We start from the raw sequence: 13,030 nt of genomic DNA, 5'->3' as shown, positions 1-13,030 counted from the left end.
ATTAATTGACCTTTATCTAATGAAAATTATTAATATCATATATAATACATATCTATTCATCTAAAATATATTTATACTGTATATATTAGAGCTGTCCTTGAATATTCACATTGAAATGTATTCCAAAAACATTTTAACCCATTACTGTTTCATAACCAGTTATTGGTGGCATTAATTTGGTATTTGTGAATGATTAAACAAAATAATAATAATTAAGCAAATATTATACTTAAGGGCTTGATGCTGTAGCAATTTACCAACCTTTTTGAAACTGATTCCTGGTTTGGTCGTTGTTTTTCAAAGTAAAAGCAAATATTTGTAAATGTCTTACTTGGATTAATCACAAAAGATAATAACCTTGCTTTCATGAAGAACTACAGAAATAATTGCCGTTGAGCAGCTGAAATCGAAGGATTTGGACAATTTTAAGTTAAACAATGGCTCTTAACAATTTTAGGAAAAAGGGCTAAATGAGTGTGACAAATAGTACAGGACAATTGGTAACGTAAAAGCTTGGAGGACCGGATAAAAGAATGAACTGGGCCATGTGCACCTGCAGGCCTATACTTGTGGTGTACATTGTTCCCAATGACTATACTGACCCATAAGCAAAGAGTAAAATACCCTTTACCTTTATAAAAAAAAATAAAAAATTGTTTAGATACTCAAAAAGTTTCCTGGTAAAGGCAGACCAAAAATAAACAGAATTGAAAACAAAACAGTGCACAGTCATTTTGGTCTTTTAACATATGGCTTCAGCTTTGCTTTTATTACAAACAATTATTTGTGGTTTGTTTTGTTTTTACAAAAGAATCTTTAGACTTGAGAATCAACAACAGCAGGAAAGTGAGAGAGGGTTGAAGATGTGGTGAATCTTCAATCAGAGAGAGTCCAACATGACTCCGGCAACAGAGCATATGTTGTAAAAACTGGAAGGGATCGGAAGTCTCGGTGCAACAGACAAGTTAATAAACCGGATGGACGAGTCTGCTGAAATCTCACTGACCATGAAAAATACAGAATTGACAAGTTCAAGCACTGTCGTGTCAAAATGTCCATATTAACATCTGACCTTTTTCACTCCATGATGCTCACTGTACAGCCGACAAACAAAAAAGGCCAGTTTAGCATAATGTCGTCATGCCGAGTAACCGCATAGCCACCACTACAATTTCTTTACATCTACGTTTCTAATGACTAGTTCCTTCACTTAGTTCAATCAATGGAATTACAAGACAGAGTATCAAAAGCATGTTTAAAAATTAATTCACAAAGCATGACATTTAGATTAAGTTGCTTCTATGGTCATGGTCATGACCTAACAACCACTGTGTAAAATGTACCGGTAGTTCCGTCTGTTTGTTTTTCAGTCATGATTTAAGATAAGTCCATTCAGTTAACCGTAGGTCCGAGTTCTTTTCCTTTAGAAGTTGTTGCATAATCAGGAAGTCAAGTCTTTTGCATATGGTTGACTGCAAAGCGGACTCATGTCTCCCTTCGTGCCTTCTTCTTCTTTGACAGCTTGGCCTGGCTTTCCTCTGGTTTTTCTATTTAAAAAAAAAAAAAAAAGAGAGAAAAAGGCATTTATTCTCTCGATTCATTTTAGTTTAAAGGGCCTGTTCCATCATAATCCAATGTTGTTTTCCAATTTTGTAATGCATATGTCAAAATGGGTCTATGTGGCTCCACTTTGCAGTATTCTGTATAAAATTGTGTTTGAGGAATATGACAGAAGCCGCAAAATCCAACCAGTTTCATCCATCTCAAGGGGTGGCCATTTTGTCACTTGCTGTTGACTGAAAATTACATCACAGGTGCTCAGAGCTCTGGTAACGACCAATCACATATCAGCTTGCGAATATCGCATGACCAAACTCAGAAAATAGATGATCTGTGATTGGTCAGCAACTGTGATGTTATTTTCAGTCGACATCAAGTGACAAAATGGCCACCTCTTGAGATGGATGCAAGTGGGTGGATTTTGCTGCTTAACTCATATTCAACAAACACAATATTAATCAGAAGACTGTATTTAGACAAGTGGAGACACATACAACATGTTTTTGTTAAAGTTTGGGTTGATTTCCTCTAAGTTTTGTTATTGTTGCAATTTTGGGTTTCAGCCATTTATTTTTGTTTTTTTACATCATGTGTCGAAGTTGGAATATTTCAGTTCAATAAAAAATGTACATGAGGTTTCATTTATTAAAAATATCTCCTTACACTATTAATTTGCATATGTGAAACCAATACATGGATCATCATCACACTAACTAATGCTCAAATCTGGATTAAAAGCAGGATTGGATTTCAAAATCAGATTTGCATTTTCAATATCAAATATTGCTTGAAATATCCAATTCTGGATCAGATCTGGCTTTAATCTAATCCATCTGGGCCCAGAAGATTTGCGGGACTGTCAGTTTATTAAATATAAATCAAATAAAAGCTTTGTACGATACAGCAGTCTAACAGGCAACAACAAAATCAGAAAATGTTTTAAAATCTTTTTCCTAACAAGGACAATGTTATTAAGAGTTGTGGGCAAATGTGAAGTGTACTCACGCTGTTGTGTTGGAGCAGGAAAGTTGACGAGAGCAGTGGCACGCCCCTCAGGTTGCTTCAGTGGCACTTGTGTGGCAAGAGGTTTCGCAGATGTGCTGCCCTTTACTGGTCGCTCCAACTGCACCTGAAATGCGAGTCAGACTACATATCAGCGTCAAAGATGACTACGGACTCTTTTCTTTTTTGACGAGACAAAACACAAAACATGGATATTGTGTGTGTACTGTGCGTGAAGTGCCACCAACCTCAACAGCAGCAGCAGAATGCCCCTGAGCAGGCGGCTGCTGCTTTGGCTGCTTCTTCTTTTTCTCATCCTTCAATAAGGTTGTAGGTTCTACTTTCTTCTCTGGCACTTCAGCCTAAGCGGGATCATGTGCAGGGACAGTGAGAATGAAGCTGTTCAGTTAGATTGCGATAAAAATGCGATTCACTGAAATGACATGTCCACCACGGAAAATAACAACGCTGTCAAAGGTACACAATGTGGCATTAAAGTTGTTCAACAAATCTTTTTTTTTTTTCCTTCCGGTGGGAAGTTAACCTGCACAACCCATTGAGACATGTTGCTGGAATTAAAACATGCAGTTGAGCAGGGTTTTTCCTGTGTACAAAATTCAGAGGCGGCCACCTCCAGCCTGAGTGACTGATAATAAATGAATGCTTTAACATAATAGTCATATCCTAATTGGAACTATTATTCTTATTGAAACAGAATTTAGGGGTGTGCCAAAAATCACGATTCTCATTTAGTACAATCAGAATCGATTTTAAATGCCCCAAAATGTATTTTATTTTATACTGTCTTTGTGTGTGCCTTTATTGGGAGCGTTGTTCGTGTTGTACCCGATTTTCCACCCCTAATGGAATTATATGTTGCCTGTAAAAAAAAAATATTAAAGTGAGTCAGTTGAACTTACAGAAGACATGCACATCATGGCGCATTGTCAGGGTTAAGGATGTTCGATACCACTTTTTCCCCCAACCAATATGCAACTCTTAAGTGGTCACCGCTACTGATACCAAATACCGATACCACTAATAAAAAAAATTCCCAACCATAAATGACAGATGATTTTAAAGAAAGATCTATATATATCTCCCAAGATATAATTTTTCCTTAAAATTGCATGAAGTTAATGGCAATTTTGCATTCATATAACTTCTCATTTCTTGTCCCTGATCGTAAAACGGCCGCCCTCTGTATCGGTCACAGTAGTGTGTACAGAAACCTTAAAATAAGACTGGGGGTAGTCAGTCATCATAGTCAGGATGATACCACCCCTCTGCCTCAGTTTGAGCCAGGAAAAACCCTGGCTGAGTGTACAATACAGATTGTGTGCATATGTAGTCAATCAATTGCTCAAAACGCACAAAGATGCAAATCTCTTCAGTGTCATCTGATTTTATGACTTGACAAAAACATACAAAAGCAAAATTATTTTTTGGTGGTAAGCTGAGCATCTCACAAAATTTGCTGACGGCTTGCAAGCTTGGACTTTTGAGGTCTTTTCCCACTCCTAATTGGGTTTTTAGGGCATCCCACTGTGAATGATATCCTGACATTTGAATAAGGCTTGTGTTTATCATTTACATTATCAATTGGCATCCACTTTCACGACATGCATGCTGGAAGTGTGGAGACATTTTTCCTGGCAGTTACCTGGCCTATTTCTCCCTCCTCCGCAGCCTTTTTCTTTTTCTTCCTCTTCTTTTTATTCTTAGTTGCTCCGTCAGCAGTTTCTCCACTGTCCTTTTCATCTTCATCCTCCTCCTCCTAACAAAAACATGGATGCATGAGTAGACTTTACACAGATCTGATCAACTGACTTCTTATTCAGCTTTGAAGGTTTTGGACAGCTTCTGCCGACCTTCATAGATGTTCACCCATGAGTGTTGTGCAACCCTGGCCGATCAAGATGGATGCACAAGTATATTGGTTGGTGGACAGGTTGGTCCCAACAAGGCTGCAACCTCAGCAGAGAGGTAGCGAAATCATGGTGAGAGAGCTGCTCGGCAGCCTTGTTGGGACATGGTTGCGGTCCACCAACCAGATTGGGAGGCAGTTGTGACATGCTGGAAGGAAATTTGAGCAGAAGTTGTCCAAAACTCACAAGTTCAATGAAAGCTGCTATCAAATAAAGGGTCCAGAGAAACAGTTGCATAAAAGGGCCAAGGGACCTGAAACGCCCCCCCCCCCCCCCCCGCCCACCTAGCTTGATCGCGCCATCTGCTGGTCAAGTTAAAAATGACAACTCAGCAAGTAAGAAATCCAATGACACATTTAGTCAGGTTGATTTTATTTTTATTTTTTTATATACATACGACACACGATAACAGGCCGCTAAACTTTTTAGGCTTACCTGTGTTTTAAAGCCAATATATGCAACATAAAACGGGCTTACATTTTGATTGACAGAGACTCATCTTTCATCATCATGGTTGTAGATTACAGCCGTGTTGCATTTACATTAAAGTAGTGTTAATTTTATCTGCCATTTTTAAATTTTGTCTCACTTTGAGTCCAGTTTCAATCATGCTTCATAGATTTTAACATAGTTAATCAACCTCATCCCGTTTTTATTTAGTCCACTTTTAGTCGACCACAAATCTAGCATTTTAGTCTTTATTTTAGTCCAAGAAAACAGAATTTTATTCGTCTAATAATTTTTTTTTAGTCAGGACCATCATTTTACCCCTGTATATTTTTTGTCAACAGATAATGTTGAACATTAAAACAAACTATTTCAGATCAAATGTTCTCTCATCTTTTAGATAAAAAATAACAACACAATTACATCAACAAGTGGCTACTGTGGCTCCATGCTATGAGCTAGTAAATTAGCCAGCATTAGTTAGCAGTCGGATTAACATTATAGCCGTTGGATTAATGTTACATTATAGTTATAACTATAAGTTTACTTCTTTTTTTTAACCTTTCCCCATGAATCCACCTCCTGTCTGTCCCACATGTTTGTGCATGTTGCACTTGCTCGCTGCAGATATGAAAAGGGGTGTGCCACTGTGTCACATGACAATGTCACAGTGACAAGATTAGCAGACAAAAACTAAAAAAATAATCATGATTTTGTCCCGTTTTTGTTCATGAACGAAAATGTCAATAGATCTTACTCCAGTTTTAATTAAGTGAAGTACATTTTCGTCCAGCCTTCATTAGTCGACGACAATGCTTACTGATTTAGTCCTAGTTATTGTTTATTAATGAGGGTTTTAGTCTAGTTTTAGTCTGATGAAAAATGAGTGCTGATGAAATTATTTTTGTTTAGTTTTCGTTGAGGAAATTAATGCTACATTACAGTGAGAAAGCTACATCTAGCATTTTGCACGTCCTCTGTAGTAGTAGCGTAACTAAAATATAATCACATGAAAGCCCTTTTAAATTAATATCTGTCAGTAATAATCAAAAGCAAGCAGCGTTATCTTTAAGCAGGCTGACATTGACTCACTTCTTGAATTGGACGCTTTATGTATTGAAAAATTAGGCACATTTAGGCATATACAAGGAGGACAGCTACCAGGAGTCCAAAATCCTCAAGTGCTACTAGAATAGCTTTTGTTGTTTTAAACAGTTCTCGGACTGTCCCGAGTCGTACTTACAGCAGCCCTGCTCAGTAGATTAGATTTAGCGGGCTTGCTTCGAGGCTGCTCCTGAACAGGAGTAGGCTGAGGTGTGGACTCCTCATAGTTGCCCCAAACTTCTGAGGGGGCATTCCAGTCAGAGCCGGGATCTGCTGAACCACCATCTGAATTGCAGTGAACAAAACAACTGGACTCAATACGAGGCAGAGAAAGCACACGATTGACAGGAGGTTGAAAATTCTTACTGAATCCGGACCACTCATTATCTACTTTGGGCTGACTGATCCATGGCACATTATCCACCAGCTGCGGCTCTAAACGCACAACACATCGTGAATCTCATGTTTTTCTCCCTCCAGTGGTGAGAGAACGCATTGCACTTACCGGCTGCGGCAACACCCACTTTAGTAAAGGAAACGAGATCGGCTGGAACCCTATCAATCACAGTCCATGAATCTAGAAGAAAGAAAACATGCACATTTTATATGAATGCTGAAGTTTAACACTAATTGAATTGAACGGAGAGATTTAGGCCGAATACTGGCTGGTTGATGACAGATGACAACGAGCGAGCAACAAGTTTGCCATTTCAGACATGACAGCAAGCCCTCAGCGAGAGCTCAGCTCACTTTTGAAGTGCAACGGACACCCTTTGAAATCTTTAACTGCCGCCAGAGTATTAAATCTCAGTCGTGCATTCACTATTTATTTTTTTATACGATACACTGAGGCTTTTATCACAATCACTTGCGACTTAGTCATGATCAAGTCATAATTATTACTAGCAACGGCTAGGGCCAGGTATCGATTCTAATCTCCTAAAAATACCTGAAATCGTGAAACCCTCCCCACAGTGACAGCCTTTCGTAACATTAACTAGCCCTTACACCTGGAGATAACGCATAAACCTTTATTTTGAACAGTTAGCAACTTTGGAAAGTTTGGTTTAAACTTTTGAACATATGAGGTTATAGAGAGTTGTTTTATTGATACAGAACTTGGCAAATGAAATTTTATAAAGCCCAAGTTAAGTAAAATTTGTTAATTATGGTATTAAAATATCAGAAACTTTAATCATTTTTCTGTTAATGATAGATGTTTATCAAAAACTAAAAATACCTTATGACCCAACAGTTTTTTTTGGACTTAGCATGAGACAACTGTGGCTTGTAGATTAGTTATCAATTGTTTTGGGGGTTCTTAATGTATTTGTTATGCAGGATTTTAGAGGTGTTTAAAGATGTATTACTGTATACTCTTTCCATTATTTCTTTAAAAATACAATGAAATTGTGTCTCTCCATATACCATCAATGTCAGTCTTCCACAGTGGCGCTGCTTCTCTTTTGGCAGTCCATGGGCCTTGAGTCTTTGGAGCAACGGTGTGAGGAACCTTGACCGCTTGACTGTCAGCCACACCTGCTGCTACTGACTGTGCCTCATTCTTGTTAACTGATACCAACAAAGAAACGCTTGATAGTAAGCCAGGATACACACAGATCAAGTTAATGACGCAAATAATAAAAGCTTGAACCTTGAATGAGATACGAGTGTTAAGATGCATCCCATTAATAATTACCTTGAGATACAGCGGCATTAACTTTCTCTGCTGTCACTTTCGATGACTCTCCTGTGAGGAAAGAGTAAGGTTAAAAAAATGCATGGTTCACTTCCATAAATTGATGTCTATTAACTCTTTTACCGCCAATAACATCAATTAACGTCAACTACGTTTTTTCTTCTCAATGGGCAGTGCTACGTCTTGTGCAGCGCTGCTTTGTGAATGGGGTGGGAAAATCATAAAACACCCACTAACTATGGCCAGCAAATGGCAGCATTGTTTGTCTTTTCAATGGGCTCCCGGGAATCAAATTACATGAAAACATGGTGGATCTTAGGAAATAGAACGTTTTCAAGGATGACGTCAATGATTAAAGCGTTTGTCAAATTAAATCTAATTCATAGTGTCACTAAACAAAAAATATTAGAGTCACTATTGTGCAGAAAATGTATATTTTCACAAAAAGCTTTTTTTCTCCTTATTTTTTCCATTTTCGCTTGATTTCACTCAAATTACCTATTTTCAAATGGTGATTACTAAGGAACGGAATATGGTAGAAAAAATCGAATGAAAGAATGGAATCCAATCTTTCATATGGTATCCACCATGTTTACGTTGTCATAGCACACAATATTCTGTTTGCCTTGAAAGATGAGTGAAAATGATCGAAATTGGCTGGCACTGTAGGGGTTGTTTTTTGGATAACATTTGGCAGTAAAAGAGTTCAAACAGAACATTCAGGCAAATGTGTCAATCTATGGGGAAACCACAATCTATTCCACTAATGCATGAGTTTAGCATACATCCTGGCTAGAAAAACAAATTGCATCTAATATGAGAATAAGATCAGGAAAGTGTGGAAGGTTTGCCCGTTGGCGAGCATTATGTTCCACTTAAGACTATAAACTTTGTATAAGAAGTGTAGCATTAATGAAAAGCCAAACCTTTTTTCTTCTTATGGTTGGCAGGAGGAGTAGCTGCTGAGGCCTTGCGCTGCGCTGGAGTAGCGCTCACAGGAGAGCCGCCGCCGCCGCCGCCGCCGCCGCCACCAGGACTGGCGGAGCCATCGCTGGAACTTTTGTCCTTCTTGCGTTGTTCACGTTTTTCTTTGTTGCTGACCTTAGTCTCCCATGTACCTGAATGTGGAATTCGTTGCCCAAAAAGAAAAAGAAAAAAAGATTGCCGTTATGCATAAGGCAGGATGATGAAAGACTGCTAGTGACCGAGTATACGAAAGGTGTGCCCTAAGCACATGAATCAAACTAAATTGTATTAGTATAATCGATATGAAAAAATATTCAATAGTGACACTTCTACAGTCAGTGAAAGACAGAAATACAAAATAAAACCTTACAAGCAGTGACAGTAGGCCAAAGGTCGGTCAGACATTCACATAAGACTAACAACAGTCCACATTCTGAATGCAGGCCCCATTTAAAAGCATACACCTCAGACAGACTTTAGTTGTTGCGCTGTAACAGAATTCAATGGGGAATATTGATTTGATGTACAGGAAAGTTATCGGCTCAGTCAAAGAGCAAATTAAATTACCACTGTGTTATTGTCTATTTTATTTTATTTTTAGATATCTTGCTTTTGAAGCGAAAGTATGGCTGGGTGATTTATTTATTTATTTTGATTAGCACAATAAATGGTGTTATCCAAAGTAAATTTATTCTTTCATTGTTTTGTTTTTAATCAATATAGATTCTATAAAGGACTATGTAAATCCGTAAGCAAATTATTATTATTTTTAAATAAAATAATTTTATACCGTTTACCGTGATATGAATTTTGGACCATATCGCCCAGCCCTAAGCGAAAGCGCCAAAATATTAGCTTTAGAAACAACACAATGCTGTACCACAAAAACTAACATTGTTCAATCAATATGATGGAATGTTTCTATTTAAAACATGAATGGCATTACAAGTCGGTGGAAAACATGTTAGACAATCACAACATCATCTGACTAAACTACTCAGTCGACCCACAATCAATATAATAATATGTTTTGAGTTAATATGACTCATCATATTTTACCTTCCTCCGGCTCTTTTCCGACAGCTTTTACTGTGTCCTTGACTGCCGGTTTGGCTTTCTTCTTTGACTTCTTTGTCTAGAAGATAAGAAATAAAGTAATTTATTAAAAGAAGAAACCAGAGCAATTTTGTAGGAAAATGATCTATAACACACTGGGCAGCAGCACATAGGATTTCACCAGCAAGCAGTCAATCAAATACGCATACTCAAGTTAAGTCTATTTATAAGTGAAACTACATACACAGGGTATGTCCCCTTTTAATAATTCACAAAATGGAAGCCCATCCACATTATCTTCACAATTACATACATTGATTCATAACTCCTTTGCAATTTCATGTTATCACTGAGGTAGTATTGAATGAATTGCTTCGATTTAAACCAGTAGTCAATCCCCCCTGAGAGTTTGCCGCATCTGCAGGTTACAGTTAACACTGAAACCAAACACGGGCAGCTGCTGTGGTTACATCACTGAAGGGTGGCACTGACGGAGCTATTTTGATGAATACCTCTGACAGTGTTAAAATAATTATCATGAATGTACAACAGCTTGCCTCTTTGTGATGCCTGATGTGCATCACATATATTGAAACAGGGGGGAACTAGCATGTTTAGGCAACTTGGGTTCGCATTTTACCTCGACAGCTTTTTCATTCTTGGTTTGAGGAGGAGGGGGCTGTTGATGTGGCACTCTATCGTCACCAACTATGGCGTCTTCTTCCTGTACCTCCTCATTGACAGCTCTGCCATTTGGCTGGGCTTTCTGAACACAAAATAAAAAAACGACACAACACGTTTCGCCAAATGTACAATAAATTCAACACAGTGTGTGTTTTTCAAAAGGAGAATTTGACGGGTCCAGTCGAATTCTAGTCCGGAGCGTTAGCTTAGCAGCACATTTGGATAGGCAGCTGTCATTGGAATGGAAAGAGTTGTTGTATTTACTTGCCTTTTCCGTCTTTTTCTTCCTCTTCTTCGGCTCCTCTGATTTGGCTGGTTTACTGGCACTTCGTTTCACCTCGACGGTGTCCTCCACGACGGTGATCGGAGGCCGTTTCTTGAACAGAGCCTGGCACAATGAGGCCCACACCACGAGCATCAGCACGAAGCCGGTGCACGTCGCAAGGAGGATCACCCATGGCGGAATAAGCTCGGGCTTGATCGCCAGATCCACGCCGAGCTCGGTTCGCAAAAACTCCTGGCCTTTGGACAACAATTCGGTGACGCGAGATGAAAGCAGCTCGGCCTGTTGAGAGGCCGCGTCCCTCCACTGTTCCATGTGCGTTGCTAATAAAAGCTTCCCGACAATTCACAATGAAACCCGCGTCTCTTAGCTGACCTAGCTTGCAGTGCTAGCTAAAAATAGCGGCGGGACGATTTTGACATGATGGAAAACAATAAACGCATTAGCTCTTCCACTAACTACATCGAATTAATTAGACAGGTAGCCAAACTAGCTAGCTTGCCAACCTGCTAGCCTAGCTGAATCGACAGATTGTTTTCCTCCAAAAATCTAAATGAGCTTCGAAGACCGTAAACAAGCTGATACCATTGTATGGCTTTGCCCAGAATGTCTCTACTGCGACTGACCGCGAGCAATGCAGCAGATTCACCTCATATGGCTTCGACTGCCTGGAGGAGGAACGATGCCCTCTCAAAATTATGCTGCGTTCAATTTTCACCGGAAGTTAGAGAATCCCAACGTCGTTCAGCGTACACAAAAAAACGTCATACTGCGTTGCAGATTTTCAAGGCGTGACGCAAAAATATAAATGGTGAAGAAAACAGATCCTTTCTTACAGAGACATAATGTTAATTTAATTTCATTAATCGGTGTGTGTGTGGGTGTGTGTGTGTGTGTGCGTGCGTGTGTGTGTGGGTGGGGGGTGAGCGCGTGTGTGTGTGGGGGGGGGGGGGGGGTAATAAAATAAAACGAAAACAAAACGTTTTTACTGCGAGTGAATCTTTAAGCCGCTACAGGTATTTTAACCTCAACCCTTTATCCTCTGTATTTAATCATTTTATTTTAAATATTACGATTTCTTGATAAATGTCAGTATTTTTGCAAACAGTTAAAAAAAGGCTCTTACACTCTTAGTTAACTCATCACTCACAGTACTCAAATATTTGTGCAAGTATTTTTTCTGCACTTTTAATTTCTACTTGAGTTAAATTTTCCAATGTAACATTACTCTTATTTGAATATAAATATTGGCTATTCTGCTTTTGAAATGCTAGTCAAAATATTGCTCAAAAGGTGGAGACAACTGCTGGAGACACTGCTGAAGCATCAGTGAAAAGGATGACCCACTCCATCAGCAAGCAGCCAAGAGACAGGAGATGACACCTGGGGGGTATTCCATCAAGGCGGATTAAGGAAAAGCCTGTGTTATTTCGCAGATCTTCTGCTGATGTAAATGTAGCAAGCGGAGGTCCCCCACCTGTGGCAGTGGCCTTAGTCTTTTTTTCTGGTGGCTACAATGGTGGGCAACATATATTTACAGCTCAACACCAATTTAGTCTTATTTTTTATATATATATTGTTATAGGCTACTTGCCGACTTGTTGCCATGATCGCTTTTGGCTACTGTTGAGATGTAACAGTGAAGAATGAATATGTAGGTCAATTTGAAGTGCTTTACATTAAATCAATAATTAATAACACATTTAGTCTGTCAGCTTTTTTTTTTTTTTGCCAATGATATTTCCCTCGTCTTAGCTTCCTCTTACAGCTCCATCAATAACTTTTGTTCTGTTTGTGAGAAGAATACTGCTCTCGTTTTGACATAATTGATTGCAATTTTGCCTATCGACTCATCAGGGCTTCTTGTCTACCCCAGGAGCGTGTACAATGGGTTAGTGGAACGACTTGGTGCTTTCTTCTGAGATGGTGTTCCAGACTCACTTTTTTTGCATGAGCCTCGCTTTCTTTAGCTGCGTTGATGGAATACCCCCCTGATCTTCAAATCAAGGTTGACACAACCACAGCAATGGATGCAGAAACGGCTCTTCTGGACATCAAATGATGCACAATCTTGTTTATTGAATGATACATGTTATTTGATCTGACTATTTCAAATAATTCTCAATATGGAATAAAATTGTACTCCTTTAACATTTCAAACTCAAAATTGGAAGACATTTAGAAAGCATAATTTCTTCACTTTCCCAAAGGTGATTGCAGTGAAATTCTCTCAGAACAGTAACCAGTGTATCAAGGATTCTCATTTGTTGGACTTCACAGCCACTTTGAAGCAGGTTTGAT

The 13,030-nt window shown here is 38.8% G+C and overlaps 1 protein-coding gene across 1 annotated transcript; it reads right to left on the bottom strand.

Annotated features, from left to right (window-relative positions):
- Nucleotides 1-732: 732 nt before the first annotated feature.
- LOC147171935 (protein LYRIC-like) lies at nt 733-11,459 on the bottom strand. Its single transcript, XM_086079122.1, has 13 exons — nt 10,715-11,459; nt 10,403-10,528; nt 9,766-9,841; nt 8,667-8,858; nt 7,741-7,791; nt 7,470-7,613; nt 6,547-6,618; nt 6,408-6,476; nt 6,181-6,326; nt 4,226-4,339; nt 2,811-2,924; nt 2,566-2,689; nt 733-1,547 (listed from the first exon to the last, which is right to left on the bottom strand). Exons 1-13 carry the CDS (start codon nt 11,042-11,044, stop codon nt 1,486-1,488), a joined length of 1,620 nt encoding a protein of 539 aa, XP_085935248.1. The 5' UTR covers nt 11,045-11,459; the 3' UTR covers nt 733-1,485.
- Between the last annotated feature and the right edge of the window lie 1,571 nt (nt 11,460-13,030).

Source organism: Leptonotus elevatus, chromosome 6 (genome assembly GCF_054856555.1).
Source record: "Leptonotus elevatus isolate MCC_2025b chromosome 6, RoL_Lele_1.0, whole genome shotgun sequence".
Classification (NCBI taxonomy): Eukaryota; Metazoa; Chordata; class Actinopteri; order Syngnathiformes; family Syngnathidae; genus Leptonotus; species Leptonotus elevatus.
This window is presented reverse-complemented; position numbering and strand designations above follow the sequence as displayed.

Bases quoted from the DNA above. Each gene is read 5' to 3' on its own strand.
- LOC147171935 (XM_086079122.1), bottom strand. From the start codon at position 11,044: ATGGAACAGTGGAGGGACGCGGCCTCTCAACAGGCCGAGCTGCTTTCA. The intron at 6,477-6,546 runs GTAAGTGCAATG...TTGTGCGTTTAG, and splicing joins AGTGGGTGTTGCCGCAGCCG to AGCCGCAGCTGGTGGATAAT. The intron at 1,548-2,565 runs GTGAGTACACTT...TTTTTTAAATAG, and splicing joins TCCTGCTCCAACACAACAGC to AAAAACCAGAGGAAAGCCAG.